General features: G+C 47.9%; 1 protein-coding gene across 1 annotated transcript in view; it reads left to right on the top strand.

Moving 5' to 3' along the window:
- Window positions 1-9,506, top strand: part of CRACDL (CRACD like) — a 56,417-nt gene extending 46,911 nt beyond the window's left edge. The window contains exons 7-9 of the mRNA XM_045885142.2: window positions 6,270-6,442; window positions 7,690-7,834; window positions 8,682-9,506. Coding sequence (XP_045741098.2) covers window positions 6,270-6,442; window positions 7,690-7,834; window positions 8,682-8,821 — 458 coding nt within the window. The 3' untranslated portion in view covers window positions 8,822-9,506. The remainder of the gene's footprint in view (window positions 1-6,269; window positions 6,443-7,689; window positions 7,835-8,681) is intronic.
- Window positions 9,507-12,276: the final 2,770 nt, after the last annotated feature.

The following is a 12,276-nucleotide window of genomic DNA, read 5'->3' as shown; positions in this document are numbered from 1 at the left end:
TCCCGCCGTGTGTTAGCTTAGGGCAGAGATTTGCTTTATTTTTCTCAGCCAAAGGGCAGGAAACCCTGGTAGTTTACATTGTACAGCTCATTGCCTCTCACTCAGAAGACAGTCTTCATGACAGCTCCCAGCTTCCAGACTCACAGCTGTGTCCTGCCTGTCACATAGGGTGTAGACCACTGTTGGAGTCCCAGCCTCATCCCCTCAGTGGGTCATTACAGAAGTCTTTCTGAATGAAAGAAACAGTACCCAAGGCCAAATTGTAATAGGCACCAAGAAGAAAAAAAAAATCACTGACGAGTAAGTCAAAATGAGGTGATAAGAGTCATCTGCCTCATAGAGGGCCAGTTGAATATCTCTAGAAATGGTGTAACATTAAGGATTTTGTGAATGGTTAATTTGAAGTCTTCCTGTGTACAAATAGCTTGGTCAAAATGCCAAACATTTCCAAAAGCTGTGTGGTTTTCTTCACCATTGTACTTAGAGTTGGGGTGGGGGGGCGGGGCACGTGGGTATTTTCAGAGTGATATATATAGTAGGCTCCCAGGAAGATGGATGAAAACTGGGCTGCCATCTTGGGCAGTGTGTAGTTGCCTCAGAGCCTGCCTGCCGGCTGGTGGTCCACAATACATAACATCTACAAGAAGGAAAAGAGTGCTTGCTATTCTAGAGAGTGTGGCTTCGGTGGGCACTGCGTTGCTTGGGCCAGGCTCCTCCATGACACAGACCACATGGCTTTGTCCACCCTCCGCAGCCCATGAGGGACAAGGCAACTGTCCTTACGGTGTGGTTCATGAGGAGACAAGGACGTGCACAGCATCAGGATGTAGTCTGCTTGAACCGTCATGGACCATGTCCTTGGGAACCAAGAGTCAGCCTGGCCGCCTGGCCCAGCAAAAGGCTGGGAGACAACCCAGTGCTTGCTTTGGGTTTGTTTTGTTTTGTCACAGGAGAGGACACTGGCAAATGGGTTACTGGCCTCCATCATGTCCTGGCTAAGATGTGACCAAAGTCTGCATCTCTCCTCAAGTGGGAATAACAACAACAGAATAACATTAGTACCCATTTCGGGGGCAGCTCACACTCTTCAGCTCACTCGGTGACGGACGCTGTGCTAAGTCCTTCCCGTGGGTGATCCCATTACATCTTCACAATCACATAGGAGGTGTAGATAGTGGATGATTTCGTTCAATCTTCAGTCACATTAGGAGAGGTACACACTGCTCCTTTCTTCATTTTACACTGAAATTGAGTCACACAGAGGTTCTGGAATTTGCCCAAAAGCACCTTGCTAGCCTGAGGCCTTCTTCCTAGACATGGAGGCCCCACGGCCACATCAGTAGCTGCTCTGTTTCCTGGCCCCAGGGAGGAAGCAGTCCTCATTACCACAGCCTATTGAACTAACCCTCAAGAATGAGAGCTCTTGGAAATGAATGCTTGAACAATAAATATACTTTTCAAATTAAACCCTTGAGGTGGGAAAGCATGTTAAGAAGAAGGAATCTGGAGAAAAACTAATGTATAAACTCCTCATAGCCTCCCTCGTTGACAGAATCATATCCTCAAAATAACAACAACAACAAAAGTTATTTTCCCCTACCAAAAGTTGCCCTCCTATGAAATTAAGTTATTTAGGGCAAGCTTTGTGGCTGTCACAGCTTCCTGCATCTAGAGCATTCCGTCTTCCAGAAATTTTACTCTACATATGCTGTACAACAGGTCAAGTTTGCTGCCTTTCATTCCAGGCGAGATGTGTTTGGGGGAGTCCGTCTCTTTCAGGCTCTCAGTCAAGGAGATCACACAGATACGGACGTGAATTGGTGGTTTCCTGTGCGTGAGAAACGTTCCTGGGCTGTTCATTGCAAACCCGGGCATACCTGACAGTTTGCAAAACCTGTTGTCATTTGGGGAGGAGAAATTGAGATATCAGAGCCCTTTAGCCAAATCCCCAGAAGATTAAGGTTGTCTGTGTGTTGAGGCAGAAAGAAGAAAACAAAGGAGTGTTTTCAGCTCCTTTTAATCTGCTGCCACATCTATATTATCCTGGGATTAATGACATTTTGAACATGTTTAATCTCAGAAGGTATTTTATGGTTGAACTTTGACCCTGAATATTCATGCTGTAGAGCTACAGCATGCTGTGGGAAGTTTTTTGGCATCTGAAACCTGCCTTATCCCACACATTACGTGTGTCTTCATTCCCTTCTCCTCCCTTTCCTTGTGGAATATGGCACATGGACCCTCCCCAACCCGTGCCCCCGCTGCGGTGCCAAGTGCAGGGAATGGGGGTGCAGACCAGAGTGGCCACCTGGGCCTTCTGCCCCAGAGCAGAATGCAGTCTCAGCCCACTGCTCTGTCTGGGCTGACCTGGGACAGACCCTGACTGTGGGTTACATGAGGCTCCAGGTGGAATCGCAGGCCTCTCTGAACCATGGTAGGATGGTAGGATGCTTAGTGGCTTTTCTCCCTCCTTCCCGGTGTCTGGAATGTGCCCCACCCCTCCTGTGCCCTCCACCCATGAGGCTGGCCCTGGACCATCCTGTGAAAGGGTCTAGAGGCTTCTTTGCATTCCTGACAAGGAAGAAAGTGGGCAAGGAGAGAGCACGGGATACAAGGAAAGGTCACCTACTTCCAAAAGAAGCAGGAACCAAAAAAGAGAAATGGCGAAAGATCTTGGCCACATGCCCGGCCAGGTTTGGTGACATTGCCGTTGTAGGTCGCTTGATCCCACACTGGCCGGGCCTGGCACAGGTGCGGTGCTTGCTCACCCCCACGCGTCTGCCCCTGAGCCCCGGATGCATGTGCTCACTCTTACGGAGTACAGCCAGAAACGTGGCTGCCCCCGACAGGCAGAGCAGAGGCCAGCGCCCCTTCGCTGCTTGGGACGAATCTGCCAGCATGCTCTCAGGGAGAAAAAACCACCTCTTGCCAAGCCGGACCTGGTTGCATTGTCTCCAAGACCGCCGTTCCCATGAGCACACTGGACGGGAGAACACGATGTGCCCCTGGTCCAGGGAGATGCCAGCCTTGAGCCCCTGTTCCACAGAACCTTCTCCAGTGACTTTTTAAATACTCTTTTTGGCTCAGATGGGGTCTAGGAATTCGTCAGAGCTGTCTTGTGCCCTTGTGATGAGAGTGACACGTGTGTCCGTGGCCGCACACAGACCTGAGGGGCTGGAGAGCCAGCCAGAGCACTTGGAGGTGCCACTCAGCCTCCAGTTTAAAACTTGGGATGGAAATTTTCTCTGTGCACACTTAGTCTTGACAGAACTAGTCAGCATATTTCGTTGACTAAGGTCATGAGTTTGAACCCGTAGTGAAGTCCTCTCTCGGGTCGGCCCGTACTGTGGCAAGGGCTCCTGACAGGCACAAGCAGGGCACAGCAGGGAGGACGGCACCAGCAGACATCTCACTCCATTCAGGAGAGAGCAAAGGGACGACCGTCACTGAGCGTGAGGAGAAGATCAAAGGAGAAGTGGAAAGAAACCTGTTAAAGGAAACAGTTAAAGTCCAGAAAGAACATGAGAACTCCCTGGAATGAGGGATTGAAGTTAAGGGATGAGAAATGCAGACTTGCTAGAAAACGTGGAACTACCTCTGGGTGCCCGACAGTCACTGGGTTCTCTGGACAAGAGATAAAACCTAAAAGAACATCGTAAATGAGCTAATATTAGAACAGTAGTCTCTGGAGTGCGTCTGTTAAGTAAGTTCTAATGACCAAAAGCACAGATCAGTGAAGTAGACAGTGAACCAGCACCAAGCAGTGGGGCAAATCTCTTAAGAGAGTCACGGAAGGATTACGAAAGGGAGAGCATGTTCAGCTAGGCTGACCAGAGCAGGCTTCATGGAGGAGGCAGCATCTGGGCAGACCCTTCATGGGCAAACAGGGATGATTCTCGAACAGGGTGTCCCATCCCTCATCACCTCCTGGACTGTGGCCCCAGCCTCCCTCCTCACCTCCCAGCCTCCCTTCCCTTCCCAGTCATACTTCCCCTCCACACAGCCTCCAGAGCATGCCCTTGGTTCAAACCCCGTGACCCCCATTATGGACAGGAAAAAGGCCGAGAAGACCCTTCTCCATCGGGCTGTGCCTGATCCTTCAGCCCCTCATGGCCAGCCTGCCCACAGCTCTGCCTTCTGCCCCCTCCACCTGGAAGGCCTTTCCTTGCCCCTCTGCTCAGCCGGAAAGGTTCCTTCTCCACGTCCCAACCCAGACAGCACCTCACCTGCCACGTACCAGTGTTAGGCCCTGCATCCACCCAGCACCTTGTAAACTGTAGCATCTTCCAGTTTCCACTGCAGTTGCTTATTTGTATTTAGTCTCGCCTCAGTAGACTTTGAGATATTGGAAGAACAGACAATTGGATGTTTATTTTTCCACCTTAGGATTTAACACAGTCCTTGTGCATCGCAAACACTGAAGGGAAGGAGGGAGTGGGGGTAAGGATGGAAGGAAGGAGGGAGGCAGGAGAGCAGAAATGCTGAGTTCTGGCTAATAGGATTGTACACTTAGAAGTAGTCTGAGCAAATCTGAGTGTTGAAATCAAGCATGGAACCGAGAACATTTGGGGGAAGAAGAGATGAAGGTTAAGGGTCAGGAACAAGGAGGAATTCCCAGGTTTAGGAGCAAGGTCCTGGACAAGGACCTGGAGAGGGAACACCCACGGAGGACAGGCCTCCCAAGCAAGGTTATGCAGCCCCATCAGTACTGCGAGGGGTAGAGCAGGAGGAGAACGGGGAGACCTCAGGGTTTACCGCTCAACGGTCAGGTGGATGGAGAGAGCAGCGTTCATGGTGTGGCCGGGTCAGGACTTAGCTGAAGAGACACAGGCAGAGGCCACGGAGTGGAGGGTGGAGGACAACAGAGGACTGGGGCTTTAAGGGGATGGCAAGGCTCAGGGGAGACAGTTTTTCGAGCCGTGGGGGAGCCAGGCACTTTGCAAAGCAGCAAGGAAGGAGTCAGCGGCCAGGGAGAGCCTGGAGAGGCAGGAAGGGTCAAGGGAGGAATGGAAGAGATGGAGCGGGGTTCCCTGGGGACCAGCAGGGTGGAGGTCTCAGGGAGCAGCCGGGAGAGTGGGAGCCATTCCCAGCTGTCCAGGCCAGGGAGAGGTCAGTGTGCGAAGCCAGAGGCCCTTCCCAGCTCTGACATGAGACTGAAGCTTGCGGAGCCATGGCTTCTGTCCCCTGCCCCTTCTTGGTGACCCAGGGACGGAGAGAAAAAGACTGCAGGCTGAACCGGAGGCAGGAACAAGAACAGAGAGTCTTACCACAAGAACATCCTATCACAGCCGAGCAAGGGGTGGTGTATGCCAGGCCACCAAGAACAACGACACTAGCTCATCCCAGACATCTGCATGCGTGGCGGGACATGGACCCTGCCTCCCCTCGCTGACTGGGATGTCAAAGGGAAAGTGGGAAGGGGCCAGGGGCCAGGCGTATGGGGAGGCACTTGCGTCTGTGTTGTGTGTGGTGGCAGGCAGACGTTCAGAGAGGTGGGCTCGTGGAGAACCTTCGCATTCGGCGTACTTTTGACATACCTGTGAGAAGCCGCTAAGCCATAGGTTTCCTTGAAGAAAGGAGGCTTGCTGCTTTCTTCTGTGGCTGAAGGTAATAAATTTTCATCATAGAAAATACGAAAATACAGAGGAGTTGAAAAGAGGGACAGCAACCCACGGTGCTCCCTTCCAAAGATAAGCATTGTGGACACAGAAGAAAATTCAACAAAACCTTGTGGTTTTGAAGGCACTATTTCTCTGCTCTCTGGAACATTAAGGAAAACAACTGTGGCTAGTTTTGGTGTCACTCTTGCAAAAGAAAGGTTATGCTTACAAGTTTTTTTAAAAAAGAATAACAGTGTGTCTACAAAACTTCCAAGCAAATCAGGAATCACGTAGTATGTACTAGCCCAAAATGACAGGCTTATATTAAAGAAATCTTACCTATTTATGTGCTTACTTTTATCTTATTCCAGAAAGTATTCTGTGGGAGGAAGGTGGCTTTAAAATGTGCAGATAGGAACAGCTGCATTTAATATTTTGTGGCTCAGACTAGAGGAGCAGCCTCTCTTTGATGCATCTTTAAATGAGAAAACCAAGTCCCCTAAAGAAAAGTAATAGTCTTGCCAGAAAGGCTCCCAGGCCCTCTTTCCTCCTCCCTCACCCACCCCGGCCTCCTGCCCCTCTGTGCGGTGTTCTTTGTGTGGGAGAAGCCCAAGGTGAGACTGGACAGGGGCTGGGAGGTTTTGCATAACCTTGTGTCTTTACCCACAGAGAAGGGTCCCCCTCCTGCAGCCGAGGGCCGGCCTGCACCACCCTGGATCACCATTGCTCGGCAGAAGCGACGAGGGACCTCGGACCAGCCCCCAAACCAGGAAGACAAGCCTGGGGCCCGCACCGTGAAGTCTGAAATAGGAAAGCAAGCCAAGGTGCCCGAGAGAGCCCAGGTGCTTAGAGCAAACGCTTTCTGTCTCTGTGGGTCTGGGAGGGACCAGCACGCTAGAGCTGGGGCCTGGCACCCCACGCATCCTGCATGGTCATCACAGGGACACTTGCCTGTGGTGTTTGCTGATGTCTGCCCTCTGTGTGTGCCGGGCTGCTGGAAGTGGGTGGATTGCTCAGGCAGTTGAGATAGCTCTCTGCTCCCTGCCTCCTAGGCAGCGCGGCTCAGCATCTGGAGAAATGGAACGGGGTTAAACTAACTTCTCAGTTAGCAGCGTGGTAACCATGTCTGCAGCCCCGTCTCGGCTCGTTGCACCGTGTGGATGAGCCCTGCGTTTGCTGCGGGGCTGACTGCCTGTTGGGGCTCCTTCTTCCTCACCGCGGGCCGTGGGGCCGGGACCTGGGGGTTCCACTTTGCACTCTGGTCTGAAACAGTGTTTTCACACCCAAGCAACTGTGCTCGGAAATAGGATGAGACCCACAGCTTTTGTATTCCTCCTAATAGCCACCACGATAAACCCATACGCGTGTTTCAGCCGTGGGAGGAAACGAGCCTGAGCCTGCAGTAGGACCTGCGCCCCTTCATTTGAACCAAAAGCTCCATCACATCTACCCTTGAAAACCTTCCTGCAGGCTGAGGGAATTTATAAAGCAAATATTAACCAGTCATCTTGGTTTGGGGCATCCACGTTCACACCAGGTGTCCTAAAAAATCCCAAAACTATTTCCAAACACAGTTCGCTTTGACTTTTAAATGGAATCCCTGCCATCCAACATGTGGGGCTGAGGCCAGGTGTGGGGACAGGGCAGAAGCCATGATGCCTGTGTGGGCTGAGTCCCAGGCCCCACGCTAGCCCGAGTCTGCCATCCTGAAGGCCCTTCTCAGCAAGGGCACAAAGCAGAGCTCTGCCAAGAAAGTACCAGTAGCACGACTCATCTTTGCACAGAAATGCCGTAGCCCGTTGCCTTTGGTTCTGTTTGCCCCCTGTGGGAATCTCAGGTCACCAAACAGCATGTGTGTCTCTCTTGTGTCTTTTTTTTTTTTTAAGATTTTATTTATTTATTTGACAGAGAGAGATACAGCGAGAGAGGGAACACAAGCAGGGGGAGTGGGAGAGGGAGAAGCAGGCTTCCGGCTGAGCAGGGAGCCTGACGAGGGGCTCGATCCCAGGACCCCGGGATCATGACCTGAGCCGAAGGCAGACGCTTAACGACTGAGCCACTCAGGCGCCCCTCTCTTGTGTCTTAATAGGAGCCCATGAAGCAAGCTGACTTCGTCCGCAGCAAGTCTTTCCTGGTGGCTCCTGCCAGGCCCACTGTGGACCGGAGGCAGGGGACAAAGCTCTGCCTCCAGGAGGGGCTGCAAAGAGGAATCTCGTTGTCCCATCAGAACTTGGGTATGAAGCCTGCAAGCAGTACCAAACACTTTGAAATACGTTTCCGGGATTGGTCCTGCTTTTTTTGGTTTTCTTTTCTTTCTCCAAATTACTTTGCCACATTGATTTTTTAAACAGCTTTTACTGACACGTCGTTTAGGTGCCATAAAACTCACTGGTTTTAAGTGTACAACTCAGCGAGTATCTATTGACAGTGAGAATATATTTACCGACTTGTACAACCATCACAATCCAATTTTAGAACACTTCCCTCACCCTAAAAAAAACCTCATGCCCATTTACAGTTATTCAGTGTTCACGACCCCAGGGCTAGGCAACCACTAATCTACTTTGTCTCCATATTACTTGTTTTTTGGGGACATTTCTCATAAATGGAGTCATAAAATATGTGTTCTTCTGTATCTGGCTTCTTTGACCAAGCATATTGTTTTCAAGATTCGTCTCTGTTGTCACATGCATCAGTATTTTTAAATTTATTTTTCATTGTGGTAAAATACATAAAACAAAATTTACCATCCTAGCCATTCTTCAGTATACAGTTTGGCAATGTTAAGAATATTCACACTGTGGTGCAAATCGATCTCCAGAGTTCCCACAGTTTTATTCTGGAAGTTTCTCTCACCTCACTGCGTTGCTGGAACTGTTTTTGAGCCTGCTGTTCTGAAGTCTCTTTAGTACATAAATTATTCTATGCCTAAATTTTCTTTACATGTTTACGCATTAATGGATTTTATGTTTGAGACCACAGTTAAGACCTTGACGTATATTTTAAAGAAACACAAGAGGCTTAAGTGGAAATCCAAACTCATTTCTCATGTTTCTGTTTGTTTTGTCTTCTTTCCAGCAGCTCAGTCTGCAGTGATGACGGAGAAAGAATTGCATCAGATGAAGAGAGCCAGTTATGCCAGTGCAGATCAGCCATCCTGGATGGAACTTGCCAGAAAGAAATCGCAAGCTTGGAGTGACATGCCCCAGATTATAAAATAGGCTGACAGCCTGCTGCTAAAGAATGTCCACTACCTTGACGGGTCACTGAGTTAAAAACTGCCAGTAAATCAAGGCAAACAAACTGTGAAACTGAAGAGTGATTTTATCGTCAAGTTAGGGGAGAACAAGCTTGGGGAAGAGGAGGGAACCAGGCCAACAAAGACAGACACACAGCCACAATCCTGGGCCCAAGGTGCCCTAAAACAAGAACACCATTGAAAAGGGCCAGGAACAAGGTCCTGTGCCCAAAGGTATGAATGTGAGTCTTTGAGAATTGCCTTGATAAAGAGGGCTTGGACAGAAAGAGAGTGGGAGTGAACCATGAATGCTGAAGTCAGGAGCGCCTGCCAGGTCAGAGGAGAAGGTCTTCCAGGAGAACGTGTGTCTCTGCTTCCACCCGAGATCAACCTGTGTCTCCGGTTCTCGTCTTGCCTGTGGATCCCGTCTTCTTTCATGTTTACTATTAGGCATGACATTTTTGGTAAAACAGGGATGCCATTTCCAAGAGCAGCTATAAAACCGTCTTCCTGAAGATAGTCACTCTAAGAAGGAGTGGATGGAACATAGCCGGGTTCATCAATTCACAGACTGTTTCCAAAAATAATTTTTAGACTTTTCCACAAGGCATCTGTGTCCTTAACCATTGCACAATGCATTGCCTGTTCAATAAAAGGTTTCAAACATGCCTCTGTCATGTGTGTAAATGTTCTTTCTACTGACACTTGGAGAATGTCCTCCAGCAATGAGTGAAATGCAGTGTATAGCCTTTCAATGTGTGTGTGTGTGTGTGTGTGTATAAAATTCAGAATCTCAGTTGGGTTGATTTGGAGTTTTCTGAGATTCTTTTTTCCAATAAAATTTCAGTGTTTATTTTTGGAAATCAGAAGATAATGTAGGTTTGTTTGTTTTTCTGTTTTTCTGTTTTCTTCTACTTGGTGCAACATCTTAAAAACATAAAATTTCTAAACAGTTCTAATTCTTTAGCATCGAATTAATCTAACCTGCACATTTCTGTTGAAAACTAGGTTATCAGTGTTTTAGCCAGGATGACCCATGAATATAGAATGTGGAGAAGCCAGTAGAGGAAGAGCATATATTTAGGATCTCAGAATTGTGTCTCAGTTATATAATACCTCTATTTTTAAAAATATTTCCAATTTGTTCCTTTGAATAAGCTAATCTTCATAGGAATATGTACAGCTGGGAGCATGTAGCCACCAAAATCAGTAAACCTTTATAGATATTATAATTTGATTTTATACACCCTGAGTTCTACTTTTATTGTATTTTCTATCCTCATGAATAGTTATTTTTCTAGCTATTAGAACTACGTTTGATCTTGATGAACTAGAACTTGACCAAGCCTGCCTTTATTGAAAAAGTCCCTGGATAGCTCTTCTTTTCCTATCCAGATTGATTTATTAATTTCATTCTCTTAGAGAACATTAATACTGAATGCCATGGTAAATGTGCTCTAAACAAGAACTCGATCTGTCTAGAATTGCTCCAACAGCTTAGACATAAATAATTTTAACTAGAAAAAAAATTCTATTGGCTATTACTATCCCAAACCACGATTCCCTTATTAGCAGAACATTTCAGATGAACAATTTTGAGGCAGTAGATTTGACCATAAGATCAAAAGTACTTGGTTCAGTTTATTCAAATAGAGGTTGGTATTCTCTGTGTGTTTCAGGACTTGGTTTCATGCTCTCTGGCATCTGGCAAGTTAGAAGAATATAGATGTTTAAGACACCGGAAGAATTCACGGGGTGGGTGGCCCTGTATCTACCACCCCTGTGCATGAAGGTTGTGATCTTCTGCCGTCACAAGAGAAGCCAAGACCGTGGCCAAAATTTGGAAGATGCTGAATGAAGTCTAGAGTGGCAGTGGAGATGGTCCGAGTCTGCAGGGAATTGCCATGCCTGGTTTTCCTGAGAAGAAAGAGGGAACAATTATTGAGTGCCTTCTGTTTACCAGGCCCTGCTCTGAGTGCGTCATATATATTACCCTAATTCTCTCCACAATCCTTTGGGAGTAAGCTTATCTCCACTTTGCAGATGAGGAAACTGAGGCACATTAAGGTTAAGGTCACCTGTCCAAGATTTCACAACAGGTGAGCACCTACCTGATAATTGACTCCAGCCTTTCAACACTACCCTTCAGTGACGGCCCCATTTTTAAAAAAAGCATTAGCATGGAGGTCAATCTGTGTCCTTGAAAACATAATATAGACAAGGAAGCCCTGAACTTGACCTTAAGGGCTCTTATGTGGCTATAGCTGAACATTTGAGTCTCCCCCAAATTCGCGTTAAATCCTAACACCCAATGTGATGATATCAGGTGGTGGAGCCTTTTGGGAGGTGATTAAGTCTTAAGGGTGGATCCTTCATGAATGGTATTAGTACCCTGATGAAAGAGTTCCCAGAGATCTCCTTGCTCTTTCCAGTATGTGAGAACACAGCAATAAGACAGCTCTCTATGAGCCAAGAAGAGGGCCCTCATCAGACACTGGATCTGCCAGCACCTTGATCTTGGACTTCCCAGCCTCCATCCAGAACAGTGAGAAAGAAATGTTTGTTGTTAATAAACTATCCAGTTTATGGCAGCCCTAACAGACTTAAGACACGTGTCCTAGAGACAAGCATGATGCTTCCTGGGTGACTACATTCACCCTTATCCTTCAGTTCCCAAGAAGGACTGGAGAAAGTACGAGGGTTCTTTTGTAATGTTTAATCATGAGTACCTACACGAACTATGAGATGTTTTCATTCATTCTTTCATTCAGTTGACAGTTCTGGGCAGGCGCTTGACCAGGGTACACTGGTGAGCAAATGGACAATAGGCATTCTAGTTGGGGGGGGCACTAAATAAATAAACATGAAACATGAGAAAAACATGGGAAAACAACAGTACCTGCAATGGTGAGCCTAAAACAGAGGGACTTTGTTGTGGCAGAAAAGGTTATTTGAGAGTGGGTAGTTAGGAAAGGATTTGTTGAAGAGATGACCTAGTTATAAAAATGAACCAGCCATGCAGAGATCTGGGGGAGAACACTCTGGGCAGAGGTGACAGCTCTATAAAGTCCCAGGCCCTCAGACCTGGTATGTTCAGGAAGCAGTGTAGCCGGTGCATACAGGACAAGGGGGAGTGGCAGGTGCAGATACCAGGAAGCAGGCTGGAGCAGTTGTGAGGGGCCTGGCAGGCCACGTGGGGAGGTGGATTTGTTCTAAGTTCTGTGGGAAGTCAATGAAGAGAAGCGATGGGAGGTGATGTGTTTTACATTCCAAGAAGACAGCTGTAGCTTCTAGGTGAAAATGTATGGGGGCACAGGTAGAAACAGGAAGCTAGAAGCCTGTTCCATAGTCCATGTGGGATCATGGTGGTCTGGTCTAGGTGTAATGATGGAGGCGGAGAGAAGTGGATGGATTCAAAATACTTTTTTTTTTTTTAAA

Source organism: Mirounga angustirostris, unplaced genomic scaffold (genome assembly GCF_029215605.1).
Source record: "Mirounga angustirostris isolate CCGP_5_RB_7025 unplaced genomic scaffold, mMirAng1.0.hap1 SCAF_10, whole genome shotgun sequence".
Taxonomy (NCBI): Eukaryota; Metazoa; Chordata; class Mammalia; order Carnivora; family Phocidae; genus Mirounga; species Mirounga angustirostris.
This window is presented reverse-complemented; position numbering and strand designations above follow the sequence as displayed.